This window comes from Anopheles arabiensis, chromosome 3 (genome assembly GCF_016920715.1).
Source record: "Anopheles arabiensis isolate DONGOLA chromosome 3, AaraD3, whole genome shotgun sequence".
NCBI classification, from domain to species: domain Eukaryota; kingdom Metazoa; phylum Arthropoda; class Insecta; order Diptera; family Culicidae; genus Anopheles; species Anopheles arabiensis.
The window spans coordinates 77,143,061-77,163,154 of record NC_053518.1 but is presented as its reverse complement, the minus strand read 5'-3'; the positions used below and the strand labels follow the sequence as shown (position 1 = coordinate 77,163,154).

The window sequence follows — 20,094 nt, the reverse complement described above, 5'->3', positions numbered from 1 at the left end:
TCTTGATTGGAATTTTGTCCAGTAGAATATACTATCGTCTAAAAATTGTTCATATTTTTATTATAGTATCTTAACTTCTGTAATATCTCCTGATATCGCTGATTATCTGCTGTATGAATCCAATTTTAGTTATGCCTTTATTTTTATCTTGGTATAGTCTTTAATACTTAAGTGGCTTTAATACTTAAACTCCAATTAAATTATATGTGCTCTATTTAATATTTAACATTTTAATTTGCGTTCGTTTTAAAGATGTATTCAATTGCTTCTTCTTCTTCTTCTTCTTCTTCTTCTTCTTCTTCTTCTTCTTCTTCTTCTTCTTCTTCTTCTTCTTCTTCTTCTTCTTCTTCTTCTTCTTCTTCTTCTTCTTCTTCTTCTTCTTCTTCTTCTTCTTCTTCTTCTTCTTCTTCTTCTTCTTCTTCTTCTTCTTCTTCTTCTTCTTCTTCTTCTTCTTCTTCTTCTTCTTCTTCTTCTTCTTCTTCTTCTTCTTCTTCTTCTTCTTCTTCTTCTTCTTCTTCTTCTTCTTCTTCTTCTTATTTGGTATATGACCTTCTACACATTCTTGCAATTACAATAGCATAATGATACCACATCACAAAGATTGAACATTCTAGGCGCTTAAGGCCTAAAGCTTAACTTGTTAGCTTATCAAGTCACTAATCACTGCTGATCCAGAATTACGTTACAGTCCCATGACTTTTAGCTCTTCTCCAACATGTTTGTGCAATTTGTTTATGAAGATTATTACAAGAAGATTATTATTGTTAGCTAGCACATACTATTAATAGCTGCACTTACTATTAAAATTTCAGTTACATTTTGATTATTGTCTGATGTTTTAGTGTCGTAAACTTTAAAATTTCCATAACATTTAAAAACTATTAATTTAACATATGTTTAAATGCGAAACACTGATTTGCAAGAAGAAAATCTCTCCAATATGTCTGACGATGATATATAAAAATCATATTCATTTTGTTTCCTTAGGAAAGTAAAGTAAACATCCTCCTTCGGGTAAAATGACTATGGTAGAGCTAACTATAGGCAAAAGCCTCACAAAATCATTTAAAACATAAAAATCCATAAAATTTTGGAGGCTCATTAATCCATGCATTCTTCATATGATTGAATCCGTAAGGATAGTAGACCATCATAGGAGAAACGGAATTACTTTACTCTATTCCATTTCAATGCACTATTGCCTGCCAAATGCCAGAATAGCTAATAGACATTAGCAAAAACTTTTTTTTCCTGCTTGGTTAATAAATCATCACACTTTTCCTCCTACTGGAATGATCACGACAATGCTAGCTAATGGATGTCCTGTGCAAACATGGGTTAGAAATTGAAACCAAAAATAGATGCATATCCCCAACAACTTTCGCTTACAAGGAAAGCAAAAACAACCTCATCGGTTGCAGAAGGTTGAGATTAGTTTTTGGCATAGTGGACACAAAAAAAAAGAAGTCATTCCTCATCCTTTCTCTTTCCACTCGTGAATTTGTTTATTTTTCGCGCCGAGCGTTCGAGCCCGCCGCATAATTTAACAGCAAAATTGGGGAAGATGAAGCACCGGTGTGAGGCACACACAGACACAATACAGCAGATCGGAGACTCTCGGAGGTCAAAAACCAAATAACGGGCAGCAAGTTGACCGGTAACAGGTTTTTTCTACTTTGTTTTTGCCGTTTCATTGTAGAGATGATTTTCGATGATTTCGTTTTTGTTTGTGTGTTTACAGCTGGGGTAAAATATGCACATATGCAAAATAGTGCCCCAAAGCCAGAGCCTCGCGGTGACATACTGGTTGGATTTGATGTTTATTGGCTAGTTTCACCTGTGTTATTGTGGTTTGTTTTTAAGTCAAGTTGAGAGTCAATTGGAAGTGCACGTTTGAGAGCGCATTCAAACTATGATGATGTATAATTTCTTGTAATTACACTTCCTTATCTCCTTCCTTATGTTTATTTAACACATTTCTCACCTATTGTATTGCCTAAATAAAATTTAAATTATTTTTGTTTCACATTTTTTTCCGTGGACAAAACTGCCGATGCATAACGCCTTCATTTTGCATAATTACTCCTCCACGTGTATTCACTTTTCTCACTGTCCCACATGACCTGTAGTACATTAGGGCATGGACAGCATGGAAAGTTAATGTGTAACTTTTACCATTCAAATGAAGAGTGCTTTTGGTAAAATTTGGTTTAAACGTAAAGGCGGAAACCGAAGCCACCAACCGAGCCACTACACTCAACCCACACTTCACGGTCCACCTGAGCTAGACTCGCGCTGTGTATGGTGTAAAGCGTATTTCATAACCGCGAAGAGGAGTAGTGCAGCACAGCTTCCAAAACATGTACCCATTTTTCACTTTTCGTTCGCCTTCCTTTAGTTAAAACCGTGTATAGACAAATTAGACCAGTGCGGTTGTGTTGCGTACTAGAGCTGAGTGAAAAAAAGCATACGAAACACCATTCCAATCGGAAGTACGCTTCGTAAAGATTATCTCACACATCTGCACTAAACGACTTGAGGGGCCAAACCACCTTCGACGCCTCCTCTTCCTAATGGCTTTGATGCACAATGTCTTTAGCACCTGTGTGAATGGGTTGGCTTTTATTTTTCATAAGTGTGCAATTTTCGCATCCGCCACCCAATTTGTGCCACCCTCCTCTGGCCAAAATATCGGCCTTTCATTAAACTGTTTCGCACCATGAGGCGTAGCAGCACGAGAGAGAATTAGTAGGAAGGCATCCCACCCGAAAAAGGAACATCCCGCTTAACATTATTACTCTTTTGTCTCTTTCGTTCTTTTCTGTGTTGTTTTTTTTTGCTTTCTTCAAAGTCGTGTAATTTATGCTGCAACAATTATCTACGCCAACTCACACCGTGTATGTGTGTGTCGGCAGTGCATAGATGCGCCAGCACAGATAATGAGCGATGCTTGTTTTGTTTCGTCCGCCGGTGCACACACGTACATCGCCTTTCCGCGGACGTTTCGGAAGCGTTTTCCGAACGGATATGATCTAATCGGTGGGGCAAGCATATTCCACCCCCCCCCCATTTTCTTCTTCTTGATTTGCTTCACCACCCTTCACCAGCCAGCCAGAAGTACCTGCCATGCGACCATGGGCTTGTTGAAGTAAAAGTGAAAATAATTCACCCCCGGGTGTGTGTGATGCGCGATTGAGCCGAGAAACGGTGATCATCGCGCACAGTCGGTGGGCTGTACAGTTGTCATTAGAAAGGTAATTTGAAGCGTTCGGTTTACGTTCGAAATGGCAACGAATCGAGCGATTGTAATCGTGAAAGAGATGTGCGCCCGCGAGATGTTGGCTTGATATGAAACGGAGCATTGAATAAACCGTCAGGCTGTTAGGCCAATATCAGGTTGCTGCGTCTGCGTGTGGTATGGCTTGACGTGGAAACTGGGAGGACAATTTTGAATGGGCACTAAACGATTCTTCAATGGTTCTCTTGGAATCGTTTGTCAGGTGTGTTGGTTTGATGTAATACAGATATTGAGTGGATAGAATTGAGCATTACAATGTCTAATTGTTAAATTCATTGAATTATGAGTCTTATGCTCTGGTAGAACTTTACTAACAATTACAATATATTTTACACAAAAACGTCTTTTCATGGAATAGACAAGACATCATTTTTTAAATTTTCGAATCGTAAGTTTAAAACTTCAGCTGCTTGCTAATTCTCTTGAGCTCAAGCGGCTAAATCTCGTTCGAATATCCTTATTTTCTTTCTTTTGACATAACGAGATGACATTGAGATCAACTTAGATTTGAACAGTGACAGAGACTGGTAATTGAAATTTGTTCAGGAATCAGTTATGATTTATCGGCTTCCATATTCAAAGACAAACCATCTTCAACTAGGGCTTTCAGGAAGTTCAAATGATTCCGTTACTCCTTATATATTCCATTCTTAATTTCATTTTAACTGTCTACTATTATACCGGTCTTGTGTTGCAGCCCTCATGTCTTAGGACCTAACAACATATCCGTCATGGGTCCAAGACATAAAGGGATAGAAGTTGCCTACTTCTACAAACTGGTACCACCGATAAAAAATGCAAAGATGCAATGCTATTAGCGGCTAACAGCATCATTGGCCTGGTATATGCTTATCACCATTGTAAATAAATGGGGCTTGCTGTCAACTCGCTCGAGTACATTGTGACACACGAACGAATGAAGAAGACGCATCCATTTATTTGCATTTGTGTAAGTATCAGATCAATTCTGAAAGTATTTTTGGGCAAGAATACATCACCAGCACAAACATAAGTGGACGAAGAACGAATTGATGTTATATGTAATTACAGGATGTTGCAAGGGGTGTCATAGTTGTAGTTTACTTTTTTGACTCCTTCTTAACGCAAGTGAACAAAGATTAGAATTGGATATTAGGGCAGGCTCATTGTAAATTTTCTTTAGATTTTTCCAAAAATGGTTTAATTGAGACCTATTCCTGTCACATAAAGTTTATTTCCCGTAAGAAAGAGTCAGAAAAGGTCCTCACGGCTATGAAAACACCTGAAACCCCCTGTCTTTTAACCATAAGCCAGAACTTTCCATAACAATCGACTCTGATGGAATTCGTCCACTTGTGAAAAAGCTGTTTTGATATGAATGAAATGAAGATAAACACAAACTGAGGTTATTGGTGATGCTTTAAAGTGCGAAATGTAAAAAAAATACTTAGAATTTCCGCTTTCTCTTCGATTACTAAAAAAAACAAGAGGAATACCGAAAGGTCAAGATACGGCCAAGTATTTCCCCCAATTTATAGCACATCACTAGCATTGAAGTACTACCAACAAGCACATGTTAGTACACCGTGCCATACTATCAACATTCATTGGCACCGTGTATCGTGTGTACCGCAGATGGCCCTCTCGCCGCCTTACCCATCTTCTACGGTCTCACAAACGCACGGAGGCCATTCATTTAATTTCGATTTTAACGAACGGCGAACACAACAAACAAACAATAAGGCGCGCCTGGAGGAGGGGGGAGGCGTCCATGCGGCATACCACTTTCCTTTCGCTTGACAGGCCTGGGCTGTAGTGAGCGCATCATTGGCACTATCTCTCTGCGCTGCCGCTAATTTGTATCGCTTGAAGAAAATGAACAAAATTGCTAGCTGCGCGGGCCTATCTGGTACCTAGTAGGCAACCCCGCCAACAGCACACGGCCGCGGAATAGAGAGAAGAAACCACCGCAATAGGAGTGGAGTGACGGGCAAGCGGTCCCAAGGAAGATGCCTCAGATAGCTGGCTTTATGAGCGGTAATAGGTTGAATTGTTCGAGCGAGTTATGGCTAAATTGCGCTCCGCAATGGTGGATGGTGGGAGGAGACGACCAGCAGAAGAAGATGGGGAAGAGGAACATCTGATACTCTTCTCCTTCTCAGTATCTCCACCGAGAGATATCGTCCATGGCTATTTGCGCTAGAATCGATATGTCGATCATGGTGGAAGGAAGCCGTTGAAAATGGAAGTCAATAATTATGATAAACCCAATCACCCACTACCCCACACGGGTGATGAGTATATGGGGGAAGATGATTTGCAAGCTTGGGTCGAAATCTTCGTTGGGGGAAATTTCACTTTCGTTGGTGTGTCTCGGTGTGTAACTGGGTTGATTTGGTTTACTTTCGCCCGGTGTGAAGGTCAAAGTACGATTGTAGGTTGGGATGTTCAGTGTCATTTTTGAGGCGTTATAAAGCTAATGGAGCCGCTGAATGTCATCAAAATTACTTTCGATGTCACCAATTTTGATTGGTTCCTGTTGAACTCCTGTTAAGTTCGTTGACAATAAGTTCAGTAACGAATAATGTATGATGTGTAAAACAACTTAGATAAGACGAATTAGGAGGAATTATGTTAGATGTCCGAACTCCTGGGATAAAATAATGAAGTTGTATTTTTACTCTTAGGTCGGGATATACCTGAATACTTAGAAACCATACTTAATATATATTGGATTTAACTTATGTGTATATCTTAAACGAGGATATCACAAGTCTTTCAAATGCATATATCATATCTTTCAAATCCAGAGAACCAAGCAAACTATGATAAAGAAAGGATTTCGGCTTAAAGGCATCTAATGCATCTTCTCTTATATGATTGGGCCTATCTGGACGAAATTCATTCTACAATGAAGATGATTTTGAACAAATGATCTCCATTAAATACATCTTAACTTTGGGGTACGGCGACCTCACTGTCGTACAGCGTATAAAGCTCGCCAGGCTCCGGTGGGCTGGCCATGTTATACGCATGGAAACGGACGACCCAGCCCGTAAAGTCTTTTTAGGCCGTCCACAAGGACAGAGGAGGCGTGGTAGGCCCAAATTGAGGTGGCAAGATGGCGTGGAGGCGTCCGCCATTAAGGCCGGGATAACGGACTGGCAGACGAAGGTGCGAGACCGTGAGCGGTTTCGGACACTCCTGAGGCAGGCCAAGACCGCAAAGCGGTTGTAGCGCCGGATAAGTAAGTAAGTAAGTAACTTTGGGGTGAACATACTCGTAATTGAAAACCACTGTAGTAATTTTGGGAGTTGTAATCTTTAGTCTCTAGGATCTTATAAGTGGAGCATTGTTAATTTCTGAATAAAATACAGATGTTCTTCAAAGTTCATTACAATAGCTAACCAAGGATAAGAATAACAACTGAAGCACAACTACCGTTTTAAACCCAACCCCAGTCAATCATCACTTGAAGTAATTCCTTTCATTTCTCTTCTCTAATCCTCAGATCATCCTCCAGAAGAACACGCAACGGCAGTGAATTGGAGCGAACGGTTGGAAGGCTGCCAGCTAGCAATCCACCACGGATTATGCTTGCCAGACGAAGGCAGCAGTTCTTTTGCACTACCGGAGTAGTGTTGCTGCTGCGAGTAACGGGTTGAACTTCCGAAGCGCCACTGTACCGTCCCGTGCCGCGTGTATCGCGTTCGTGCGTAGCCGAGGATCACACAATCGCTATTTTTTCGGTCTTGTAAAGCCTTCATTGCCCCGGTTGGCAGGTGAAGCGTAACGGAGGGGCCAGCAGCAGTAAAATCGAGAGTGAAGGATGGAAAAGTACGTAACCGTCGTGTCGGTGGACGATCAGCTGCTGTCGCCGATCGTGCCGCCACCGATCGATCCGGTCGTGATTGTCGCCAGCAGCGGCACCAGCGCCGACCGGGCCGTCGAGCTGAGCAACCTGAACGGACTAACGAAGGTGGCGAACGGCTGCACGGAGCAGCAACTGATGGCACAGCAGCAGCAGGACGAGCCGCTGGACGATTCACAGTTTGTGACGGTGCTGTCCATCAACCACGGGCAGCATGGCCGGCAGCAGAGCGCACCGGAAGTGGTGCTGGTGTACCGGTTGCCGGGCGAGCGGCTCGGCTTCGGGCTAAAGTTTCAGGGCGGCACCAAGAGCAACGAGAAGATACAGCGGCTGTTCATACAGTCGTGCGCGGAAAACAGTCCCGCGTCCCGGGTACAGGCGAGCTGGGGCCATCTGCGCGAGGGCGACGAGATACTGGAGATAGACGGCGTTAGCGTTTGTCGGATGACGCGCATCGAGTGTGTAAAGTGTCTGAAGGACAGCAACGTTGCCATCAAGCTGCTGGTGCGGAACGGCGAGGGCAAGGTACAGAACTTTTACGGTGGTGACGCGATGGGAGTGATGGGCGGTGGTGTTAGCTCGAGCGAGAATGGCGGTGTAGGTGGAGGAGCCGGCGGCGGTGGTGGTGAGATTCCAGAGCGTAAAGGTGCACCACCGCCTCCGCCACCGGTTCCACCGCGAAAGCTAAACAAGCGCAAACAAGCGACGGTAGAGCAGCAGAACGCATCCAGTGCGGCTGACGCATCGGCAGGTCCACCAAGCAAACAGGGGCCTGGCACAGCGCAGGCAAACAGTGGCCCAGCCTCGACGGAACCACCGCCGCCAGACGCGGAGAGCTACAGCAATCTCTTCGCGGCCGACGACATCAGCGACCTCATCTCGGAGTCGGACGATACGGCCAGCACCATCTCGACCGTGGTGGACAAGTTCTCGATCTGCTCGAGCCTGTCGTCCGAGGACTACACGATCCCGTCGCACGGTGGCCCGGCCGGCATCGGGCAGAGTGCGGAGCTGGCCAAAGCGCTCAAGCCTTTCACGCTGCTCGAGCAAGAGTTCAACCTAGAGAGCAGCAAGTTCGAAACGACCAACCTGTTTACCTTCAAACCACCGCCGGCAGCGAACGGCTCGAACGTGGTCCAGCTGGAAGTGCTGGCAGAGAAGCCCGCCGTCCCCGTGGTTGCCGGCGGCGAGTACGAAAATGTCACCATCATGAAGGTGGACGAAAATCGCAACTACGAGAACGTCACCGTACCGTACGGGCCGTACGAGAACGTTACGATACAGACGGTGCAGCCGTACGAGAATATGGTACTGAACCGGGGCGCCGTGGCAGGTCGTCCGAGGCAGCAGAGCGGCAGTGAACCGGCTAGCCCACCAGCAACGACCGAGCCGAGCAGTGGGGTGTATGAAAATGTCGAGCTAAAAGCACAAACCGTTGCAGCAGTGGTGGTGCCGCCACGTCCACTACCAAGACAGGGTGCGGTAGTGGAGCCGAAGAAGCGGGCACCAATACCTGTCCCGATTCCGATCGTAGTGCCGCCACCACGCCTGAAGCCGGCGAAACCCGCTCAGAATGGTTCGGGCGGTGCACAGCAGCAGCCAACGTCGGTGGAGCCTTCACCCGCTGTAAACGCACCGCTTGGGTCCGAGTTCAACACGGTCCAGAGCTGGCTGCAGGAGGCAACGGAAGTGATACACGAGTGCGCTCTGACCGAGCGGGGCGAGGAAGCGCCAGCCGAGGAGAAAGCGCCGCCACCGGTCGAAGCGGTGGCGAAGCAGCCACCGGCAGCAACAGATCTGCCGCGGTTGATCGATTTCCATCCGAAAGTGTCGGTGCCGCTGAAAGCGCTCGAGGAAGAGATGGAAGCGATTGCAGCGCCGCCAGCATCGCCCGTACGGTTCGACGGCGGTGGCGAGCAGCTGTCCCAAGCGTTGGTGGAGGGTGATGAGCTGGTTAGTGGAGGCAGTGGTGGTGGTCGGTTCGAGCTGCCACCGTCGGAGGCGGTCGTGCGGAAGTGCATCAAGATTTTGTCGAGCGAGGACCACACGTACATCGAGAGCAGCTCGAGCGACGAGGAGGAGGAGGAGCGCCGGTACGGTCGGTCGGAGGATGAGGACGATCGGACGAGCAGCTCGTTGTCGCGCGAGGCAACCACGCCGGAACAGTTCCTGAGCGGCGACGGCTACAGTGATGAGGATGGGGAGAAGCTTGGTCCGCCGGAGATTGTGTCCGGTGGGCCGTCCGAGGCGTACTTTAACTTCCCCTGGACGTCCAACCTTCTACCCCCGATTGGCGAGGTGGAGGAGGAGTTCTCCTCCCTCGAGCATCAGCACAATGGGTAGGTTTTAATAATTTAATATTATTTTTCGTCCTGTCACGGGCAAACGAAAATAGATCATATTTTGGAGCAGGCAACTGGGGTGGCTTCCTGGGGCTAACCGGCGACATTGGAGGCTTATAGCTTTTGTATGCGTAATCCAATATCGACGCAATATTCTAGTGAAAAGTAATTCAACTAATTTAGTTTCTAGAAATGTCCATAGATCGGTTCAACTCGTCATCGGTTTTGTTTTATAGCACTTTGCCAAGTTTAATGAATATTTTTAGAAATTAAAAAAAAATGTTTATTAGAAATTGTAAAAAACTGTTTTTTTATAACTTTAAAAATTTTCACAGAAAAATGGTCCTTAAGGTAATTAGAACTGCCTGATATAAGTCTAAAAAAACAAAATCCACAGGTCTTTTAAGGGTAGCTTAAAAGATAAAGGAGATTTGGTGATTAGGTGAGCTGTAACGGATTTTATTCAAATGAAACCTATGTTTAGGGCCAAATATGTGAATCAAACTGGAAAGTGACAAACAAACTACACTACACTAATGGAAACAGAATCGGTATTATACAACCTTGTTCGTGATTTGTTTATTTTTTCGCATGTAATACAAAATCAGCATTTTTGTCATTTATTTTTCTAATATTCTAACCTTTTTCTAACATTTGAGTCGCCTAAAGAATTGTCCCTAAATTTTCGATTTGTTAGGATTGTGTTTATTTGACACTTTTCCGTGATTCACATAAGCGGCGCTTTTATCTTTTTAGTAACTTTTAGAACAAATTTGAAGTTTTCAAATTGGATTTGCAATGTACAGTTCTTATTAGTACTCTAATTAGGTTTCCGAATTCTAATTACCATAAGGGCTGGTTTGATGTTAAATTGTGTAAAGTAGAGAACAAAATGGTTTCATGTTTTGTCATTTATTTTTAAAAACAAATAAAAAAGCTGTCAAATATAAAAAGCTATAACATGAAAATCGAGTAGAACTAATTATTAGAACCACAGTTATTAAAACTACTAAGTTGATTTAATTTTCGTCAGATTATTGCATCGAAATTTGATAACGCATTCAAAAGTTATAAGCCTCCAAAGCTGTTGGGTACCAAGGGTAGCGTGGTTGCCTGGAATAGGGCTATCGCAATTATTAATTCTAAAATCCAATTTTATTCAATTTGAAAACTTCAAAGAAAATTTTGATATGAAGATGGCTGTAGTTTACTGACATATTCCAATTTTCAAGTCAATCGGATTGCAAATATTGAGGAAATAAGCAATCAAGTTCGATTTAGCCAGCACGGGTAAATATGTCCAAAGCGCAACACACAGTGTGGCGCTTTGAAAGCTTTCGTGAGCTTTTCTGTGCTGCGTCGAACAGTCCAAAAGCTTCTGTGTAGCACAGATTGCATACCTTGGTTTCATCAGGGCAATCCGCGCGGCTCTTGTGCTGTGCATCACACATTGCCTACCCTGCAGGCGCACCACCGTGATCAATACCTGGAATTAGTTTTATCGTACCATCACTATCTTTGCTCGTGCAATAAAAACAACCCCAGCTGGCTGATGCTGCTGGCATCGTCAGCTTGTGTTTGTTCTGTATCGCCAAAAATATCGGATACTGATAAACATTTCGGTCTTTCGTTTATTTTTTTCTACTATGTAGCCCGATAGTTATTATCAACACGGCGGAGGAAACGGTTATCAACGACACGAACAACAACCAGCAGCGAGAGAGGAAGAAGCCGCTGATCGATGACGAACCGCCGCCGCCGATGCTGCCACATTCGAGCGTACCGTCGACGAAAATAGTCATCACAGGGCATCGTATCGAGGCGATGATGAGTGCCGGCGAAATTATCGGCAACGACCGGAATCAGATGGCAGAAGCTGGAGAGTCGGAAGACTCAGTGAACGGTGATCAGGTGCCGGTGATGGATGAAGGAGAAGAAGAGGAGGAAGAGGATCAAGATGCAGTCGATTCGGATGATTCGCTCGAAGTGGACAGCGGTACGATCGAGCGGCGATCGGACAACGGCATGAAGAAGCTGCAACAAGTGGAATCCAGAATGGTCCAGCCGGACGAGGGCGAACAGCGCACAGAGTCGGATGAAAAGGTAAACAACAACACAGTCGCTGATAAGAAGGTGCCCGCTGATCCCGTGCTGATCCCAGTGAGTGGGGGCGAGATTGAGCCGACCAGCACCTGCGTGGACGGTAGTGTCACACCGCACGTTAACGGTGGTGTAGAGACATCGCACCAAGTTCCGGAAGTGATCGACGGCCCGATGGAGCAGCAACCATCGGCTGGAACAGCCGGTGAGATGGAGCAGATGCAGATGGAGACTGTGGACGAACCCAGCAGTGATGCAGGAAGTGTGCCAGCGAAGAGCGCAAACGAAACGACCGCCAGCGGGGAGCTGGAGGCAGTGGACGCGGACAATAGCGTCAGCAATATTGACGCGTTCTGTGGTGACGTAGACATCGTCGTAGGCGATACCGTTGAGAGTGACTTTGAGGAGCTGGTCAAAGCGCAAGTCGAACCGCTCGACGTCGAGGACAGTTCGGAGCAGATACAACAGATTCATGAGCGAATCATTGTTGGCATTGAGCGCGCTGTGAGTGAGGAGGAGATGGAGGTGGAGGAAGGTGATGTGAAGGTGCTGCCGGACCCGTTGGAAAATGGTGATGTGAGTGCTGAAGTGAAGACGTTGGTGGACCCACCCAGTGATGATGGGGACGGTGATGTCGTAGTGGAAAGTGTTGCTACACCTGTTGCGCCTGCCGCAGAGGAACAGGAGCAGCGCGGTGATGCGGTTGTGGTTGAGGATGAAAAGGAGACGAAGCAGGAACCAGGAACCGAAATACATCCAACAGAACAAGGTAAGTGAGTTTGCAGCGTATAAAAACGGGGATTTTTTGGGTTTGGGTGTGAAGAACTTTACAGGAAACGACTGATATAGCACCCACCTTCCAGTTTGTGTTGTGTCCGGTTGGAGAATTTGTTTGCAAGCTTTCTTTACACTGCGCTGCTGCCCCCGGAGACGGTGGGTTGCGATAAGATAACGCGGTTGTTACGAGCGCACGCCCCGCTCGCACTTGGGCAATTAATTTAAACGAGGTGTTACTGTAATGTCACCCGGCCCCTTTTGCGTGTCTGAACGCTTGTTTAGATTGAGTGCATATGACGCATTCGACAAGGGGAAGGAGAATGGGTGAGGTTGGCTTCCTCACAAGGTCACAAAATCGGGAAGGTCGATTGCAGCTGTGATAACGTTGCAAAACTCAATACCTTCAAACACGCGGAATATTGGAGCTGCTAGCGCACTCCTCGCGGGTCCAAAGATGCACACCGCAAACAAATGACTTCATTATCGCGGTCGGCAGCGACTTGGAAATAGAGTCGCCTGATAAACAGCCATACACCATCAGCATCGTGCGAGTGAAGGCGGCTTAAATGGGAAATGATATTTTCTCCGGTGGAGAAAACACAAACGCAACGAACGGCTTTCTGCGGGCTTTGGTGGGAATGTCACACGATACACAGCGTAGGGAGCCGAGAGGTAGAGAAGGTCGTCCAGATTTAGTGGGCAAGATCACGCAAAATCAGCATGTCGTCCTACATCTGTGGCAGGCGCGTGTGCCTCCTGCTCCATGTGGCAAAGAGGGTTTGACGTCGTTTTTTTGAACGGGTTTTGTAGCCCCCAATCCGAGGGCTGGGCGAGCGCTCGGATGCAAAATGTCAAATCGTGTGCCACACATTCGTCGCCCGTGCTCGTACGGAGACTACGAGCGTCGGGAAAGAAACGAGCAATTAAAGTTTTTGACATTTGATAAATATGAGCCGTTGTGGAGCGCGCGCGGGCGCCCGGTTTTTGAAAAATGGTTCAGGCGCCTGATGGAAAGACGCTTTTCCTTTGCTCCTAGCTACAGCAGCCTTCGTGTGGTGGCGGTTTCGGTTGCTCACGGTTGGAGTGCTTCCTCGTGGTAAGGCTGCGAAGTCTGCAATAGCCCACTAGACGCGGGAAGGTGTTTAAAATGGTGGTCTATCGTTTCTTTGTTCGAAGCGGATGCTTGTAGGTTCAGCTTGAAATGGTGGGGAAATTTATTTTTGCCATTTTACTAGAAATACCTCACATCCTCGTAGCAAGCTTATGAGCTAGCAGAAAAAAGGCAAGATCTTTGCGAAGGTGTGGCTGAAAAGTGTCGCACAAGAAAGGCACCAGTGCATTGACTTCATTCATCGCTTAAGTCAACGTTAGTGTGATTGTGCAGTTCGAGAGCGCATCCTACGGTTGGTGCAAACTGGATGGTGTTGAATGATGTCGGATTTGTAACAGAAAATCCCTCTTCCTTCAGTCAGTATCTCCTGTTTTTCAAATGTGGGACAATTAGTGCACACTCTTGTGTGACACTAAAACTAGGTGGAAGCGTAAAGCAGGAAGAGGCCACTGCTGCTCCGTCGGATTTGTCTTGGGTGATGTACAAATATTGGGAATTAATCTGTGGAAAGCAAAAAGGAAAGGAACGCTGCTTTCTTTCACCTCTCTTTTGCCAAACGGAAGGGTCGACATCTGTCGTTCTTGTTGTCGAGTCGTGTTGGGAATGGGATTTTTGTTCGCTTTAGCCCCGAGGAAGCCCCGTGTGTTGCCGGATTTCATACGTCAGTTTAGCTTATTGTAAGCAGTGCTTCTGTGAAGGAGATTTTGCTAGCCGTTGGTGATGTCAGCTTTTCTAAGACGTGTGATGATCTTAGCTTTGTGATGTGTTTCTTAATCTTGGATTATTTTATGTTGTTAATTAATTAAATGATCATTTTTGCAATCTTTCTAAAGGTCTAAAGATTTTAGATTTATCAGGAAAGATGTTTCGTGATAACCGTGTGGCTAGAATAGCCAAGATGAGTGGTATAGAAAGAGATTATTATGTTGTTTTTGCTTATATGTATTATTTTAATCATTTTAGCGATCTGGGGACTTTCGATAGCAGTAATGGTTAATGTTCAAAACCTTACACAAATTGTTTAATGCTTTAAAAATACCTTAAAATGCGAGATTATCCTAATCGAAAATCAAATAATTTGACTGTAATATAGATTTGGAGAGAATATCTTAACATTGGTGCCGTGACCAGGATATGGAACGGATATACCAATGTTGGCCTCATTAAACAAATACAAATTTGTATTTTGTAGTTTCAAAAGTTCGACAGTTTATTTTGATATTGAAATAGCTGATTATACTAATCGCCAATCAAACAATTTGACTTTAATATAGAATTGCAGAGAATATCTCAATATTGATGCCTTGACCAGGATATGAAACGGATTTACCAATGTAGGCTTCATTAAAGCTACAAATTTTTATTTTGTAGTTTTAATAGTTTGACAGTTTATTTTGATACTGAAATAGCTGATTATACTAATCGCCAATCAAACAATTTGACTTTATTATAGAATTGCAGAGAATATCTCAATATTGATACTCTGACCAGGATATGAAGCGGATTTACCAATATTGGCCTCATTAAAGCTACAAGTTTATAGCTTCAATAGTTCCAAAGTTTATTTTAATATTCCCTCATTGTCATTATTATCTTCTGATGGTCTTGATTTCATTAATCCTTCGTATTTGAAAACAAGCAAAACAATATTTTCACTCATTTTTTTCGCTACATATCCTAAGCTTCGGTGCCGTGACCAGGATACGAAACTAATTTTTCAATATTCTGTGTACAATGTAAACCACTTAATTTATTCGAATCTGACCTAATTATTGAAAAAAGCTCTTCAGCTCTGCTTGATTTGACTCTTATCGCTAACATAGCAATATAAGTTTTGAATGTTCCGCATTGGAATTAAGCTACGTTGCGGACTAAACCACACTTCACCGCCTAATTTATCACCTATTTTGAATGGATATTTTTCATTTCAACGTAAAAGAGCTGCCAAGGTGCTTTATTTTCAATCTTGTTCCAGCAAAAAATGTCCATCCTGTGAAGCAAAGAGCGGCGCGCTAAATTTGTTTCTCCAACTTCAAAAAAAAAAGGTCAATGGCAGCCGGGGCTTGAGTGGCACGAAATGATTGGTGGTAGTTTAATTTGTTTTCCAGCATTTTTCCATCCCAACTGAAGCCTGCCGATGAACGAAAGAGGGGGTTTGATAGGAAGACGGCAAGGAGACGCACGGTTGTTTGTCAACTCGACTGCAATTCCCCGCCTCGGTTTTAGGACGTCTTGTCGCCTGGGTGCGGTCTTGTGCTGGGCAGCCTCTCACCCTCTCTCTCTCTGTGTTCGTGCACTCCGATTCGTGTTAGTGTCGTCGCCTGTCAATCTCGTACCACGCCATGCTGTCGATAACGTCGAACAAATTTAGAGCCTCTACGGGAAGGGACGGACAGCCGGGCAGGAACATTGGTAGGAACCTTCCACCGCGTACAACACGCTCGAAAAGTAGCGTCATGTTCTATCTGTTAGGCTGTGCGGAGCTTGCAGGGCTTTGGGTTTTGGTGTTTGATTGTGGCGAAAATTAGTAGCAACCTTCAATGGGAGGCATGGGATAAGATCGGTTTCCCTTTTCTGGTTTCCCAGTTCGGTTGGCATTTTCAGTGTCAGCTGAGTTTAGCTAGAAGTCCACCGTGCCCGTGGAGAAAGCAACGGACGAGTCGAATTAACTAATCAATCCGTTGATGTGTCCTGATCGACATTGGTGGTTGGTGCTTCGTGTTAAGGTTGTTATGTACCTTGTGAAGAAAAGCCATAATGATACGAGCAAAAAAAAATCCTAAAAACAATCACGATCACTAACACTATCCACGCTTCAGTTGGCAGTGTGGGGGCATGAAAGTGAAATTGACATTTCTCCCTCAGGCGCAGGGGAGCAGATATTCCCCATTGACGCATTCCTACGGGCGACGCTGTATGCACCGCCCGGGTAATGCTAGGAATGTAGTGCACTTTTTGTGTGTGTTGACCTTTGCCAGACGGTAACCCATTCAATGGGAATGCAGAATAAGATCACAACACGAAAGGGAAGGAATTGAAGAGTTAAATAGGAAGTCGTTTCGCAACTCCGGCCGAAAGAATGTATATTTACACGAAACGATATCGTTTTATCGTGACACGAGGAAAAGAATGAATTCCAGCACCATCAAATGATGCTTTGCCATTTTCATTCATTTCCTGCCGCGCGCGCGCGCTCTCACTCGCCATTTCTACTTTGCAGCGAAAGAAACGCCGACGCTTGACAAAGGAGAAGCTTCTCCTCCGGCAGATATTAAATCATAAAATCTTTCATCCAGAAGCACGGTGCAACAATGGTGCGCTGTGCGGCTACAAAACGTGCCATTTGTGGTACATCCAAATGGCGCGCCCCCTTACCTACCAAAACCTTCCCGCCCCGGTCGTCCTTTTTGGAGCATGATTTGCCTTTTGCGCTAAAGACGATCCTTTTGTGCGGCCGGTTTCTGCCGACAGTGTTGTTGCGGTGGTCTTGGCGCAGGCGAATAGTGTCCTCCTGCTTCTTGTTCCCTCCTCACTCCAATACCGTATTTTATCCCTTTCATTGTTTCCTAGCGCGTGGCGGGGCCCGGTCCCGGCGGTTGCTAGTTTAATCAGCATCTCGTTATGAAAAATAAACATAAAGAGATTTATATTTTTCAATTTTCCTGCACATCGTATTTACGTATTTACGTGCACAGCCCTGCATGCTCTGTAGTAGTTGCTGTGCAAAAGCTGCTAAAGAAAAGGCTGGAACTTGGGGTATCTTCTGTGGAAGATGTACGGAGTGGTGTTCACCAATTGGCGACAAGTAGTTTGTTGTTTTGTTTTAACAAATAGTAATACTTTTGTGTTGAATGATTAATAGGAGGGATTTTGTTTATTCTTTGTTTTTACTGTTTTGGAAGTAGAGGAATCTCGTTAAAAATACTTCTCGCGAAGTAATCACAGGTGTACCAAAATGTAGAAGGAATTATCTGTTGTTGTGCTGTAGTACTGTTTCTCGATCGATACACGGAAGTTCACGATGAAGTAGAAGTGTTTTTGAGTTATAGACATTTTGAGTTTCGCTACTTTATTCGTCTCTTGGATTTGTCAACAGTTCAAGTTGCAAACGTCAAAAGTATCATAATGAGTTTTGATTATAATTGAGTCATGTTTTCTAATGAACTCCAACTCAAACTATATTAACTATAACTCTTCTATGAAAGCTCTCGACAAAGAGAAGTAAATAATATTTAAAAAAAAACATCTGAACAATATTTCATGTTATTTTTTTTTAAATTTCAAGAAATGGATACTGATCGAAAAAAATCATTTTTGTTAACAACTGTATTATACATTTAAAGAATTCGTAAGAGTACTTCTTCTTATTCTATTTGGCGTAACGTCCTACGCGGACATGCCGGTCTATACAGGCTTTTGATTTTTAATTCATTACCACACAGCCGGATAGTCAATCCTTGCTACGGAGAGACGGTCCATTCTAGGTTTGAACCCATGACGGGCATGTAATTGAGTCGTACAAGTTGACAACTGTACCACGGGACCGCTTGTAAGGGTATTGGCAGATGAGTTTATTGTTTGGGCTGTAATGTGCTTTTTTTAAATTTTGGTAGCTATTTCTTATCCAAAAAAGCAGCAAAACTAATCTGAAGTTCTTGGAACATACAAACTGTAACAATCAAGTTGAACATCCCATTATTTGCTTTTTGAAAATTCGAGAAGACCTTCTGATGCTTACATTGACCGGTCATTGCATACATCTTGCAATCGTGTACCAGCACCGTTGGCCTGGACATGAGAAGTAAAAGTTATTGCTAAGCAATGCTGATGTCTCATCGTGCACGGTGACTTGACAGCAATTTGTATGGGATGGAACCGGGGATCTAAAACCTCACATTTCTATTTCCTGCTAGTTTGAGTTTTAGAATTCGATGTATTGAAAAATCAGGGAAAAGATTTTAGGAATTTTGAAGTTATTTTATAAATATTCTTCACATGATCTGCGAGTTCATCAGTTCTGTACTGGAAATCCATATGATAAAACAAAGGTTGGTAAAATCATTCCTGTTGTCATTTTCAGAAAAAGAATGTAAGATATTAAATCTAAGTATAACTCCAGATTGAGCTACTGCATAAATACCTAAAGACATGCCCTATTCAATATCTGAAGACATCCTAGCTGCAAATCCCTAACATCTACACAAATGCACCTTTGAGTAGCTTGAGTAGCTCAACAATGAATAGCTATATCGGTTAATCTAATGAGTTCAATCGTTCCTAGTATCAACTTAATTAAACCTCACCTGGTATTGATCCCGTGACTGCAACAACAACTCTAAAAAAGCTTATATTTCGCACCCTATTTTCGGAATTCATGCAAGTAATTTAGCAGCACTGTGATGCATACCGAGAATAACATTACCTAATCCCATCGAGGCATTGCCACTTAGGCAGCATGTGTAACAAGCTCGTAACTGACCAGTTATCGGAAAAAGAGATACTGTTGATGCTCGTAGGTTGCTTTGCAGCATAGCTCCATCTTTTCCATTTTCGTTACCAAACTTTACCGACCACCCTTCAGGGAAAACTGTTTTCAATTAAAAAGTTTTCCTAGTTTCGGACTTTTCCAATAGCGTCCTCGTTCAACCAATCTTGCTCCAGTATGATGAATTTGATTGAATTCCAGTACACATACCGGTACGGTGGATAAACACACACACACACACACACGGTGGTTTAGCTAAACCAAACTAAATCAGTTGTTGTCCAATAAAACGAGCAGAGAAGGTGAGAAAAGTTGAACCCCAGTGCTGTGGGTTGTGCACGACATACGCCAAAACCTCCTTGGAAATGGGTTATATTGTGTTTTGTTGTGTTTTTTTTTTCTTCCACCAGGCACTAAGCGCTGACCTCAGATTGCCAGCATGCCCAACGGGTGCTGCGCAAGGTTAAGACCGAGTGAGAGTGAGGACCAAAAAGTAGATGTGTTTGTTTGACTTCGGTTCGGGGTTGCATGCGGTGGCATGCACGAAAGTTGCAAAAACCCCGGGCTAAAAATACACAAAAAAGCGAGCTGGTTGGATTGTGTGTTTGCTCTTTTTTCTACCACCCGTTCAGTAAAGCACGGAAGGTACGGATCAGTTCCCCGGTCACGACGTTCCGTGGCGCTCGGGAAGTTGATAAATCAAAACTTACTACTAACGGGAAAGTAAATTGATCAGTGAAGCGGTTTCTCGGGGCTGATCCCTCGGGCGCCGCGTACCCATCCTGCCCGGATACGACGCCGGATAGAATCCTTTATTGTTTCGTACAGTTTTCTGAGGGAACACTTCAAACTACTGTTTCCGCACGCCCGCGAATAGTTGAAGTGTCTTTTTTCCAGTATTTTTCTTCTTCTTTTGCTGATGCTGTTTGTGCAGACCGCAACATTTGCAACATGGCACAAGGGTTACCATAAAAGCCCGTCGAAACATCTGACTTGGGGATGCTTCCGGGAATCAAAAAAAAAAAAAATTGAGCATTTGTGGTGTCTCGGGATTTGTGAAGAAGATGGAAATGTAAACAATGACGTTTTCGGTGGCGTCCCACCATGGCGCGCAGAAAGTTTTGCACTCGC

At 44.2% G+C, this 20,094-nt stretch overlaps 1 protein-coding gene across 2 annotated transcripts in view; it reads left to right on the top strand.

Moving 5' to 3' along the window:
* The window catches only part of LOC120904940, a 214,864-nt gene that overhangs the window by 25,055 nt on the left and 169,715 nt on the right, over positions 1–20,094 (top strand). For both annotated transcript variants that reach the window (XM_040315471.1, XM_040315470.1), the window contains exons 3-4: positions 6,789–9,487; positions 11,143–12,359. In XM_040315471.1, coding sequence (XP_040171405.1) covers positions 7,107–9,487; positions 11,143–12,359 — 3,598 coding nt within the window. In that variant the 5' untranslated portion in view covers positions 6,789–7,106. The remainder of the gene's footprint in view (positions 1–6,788; positions 9,488–11,142; positions 12,360–20,094) is intronic.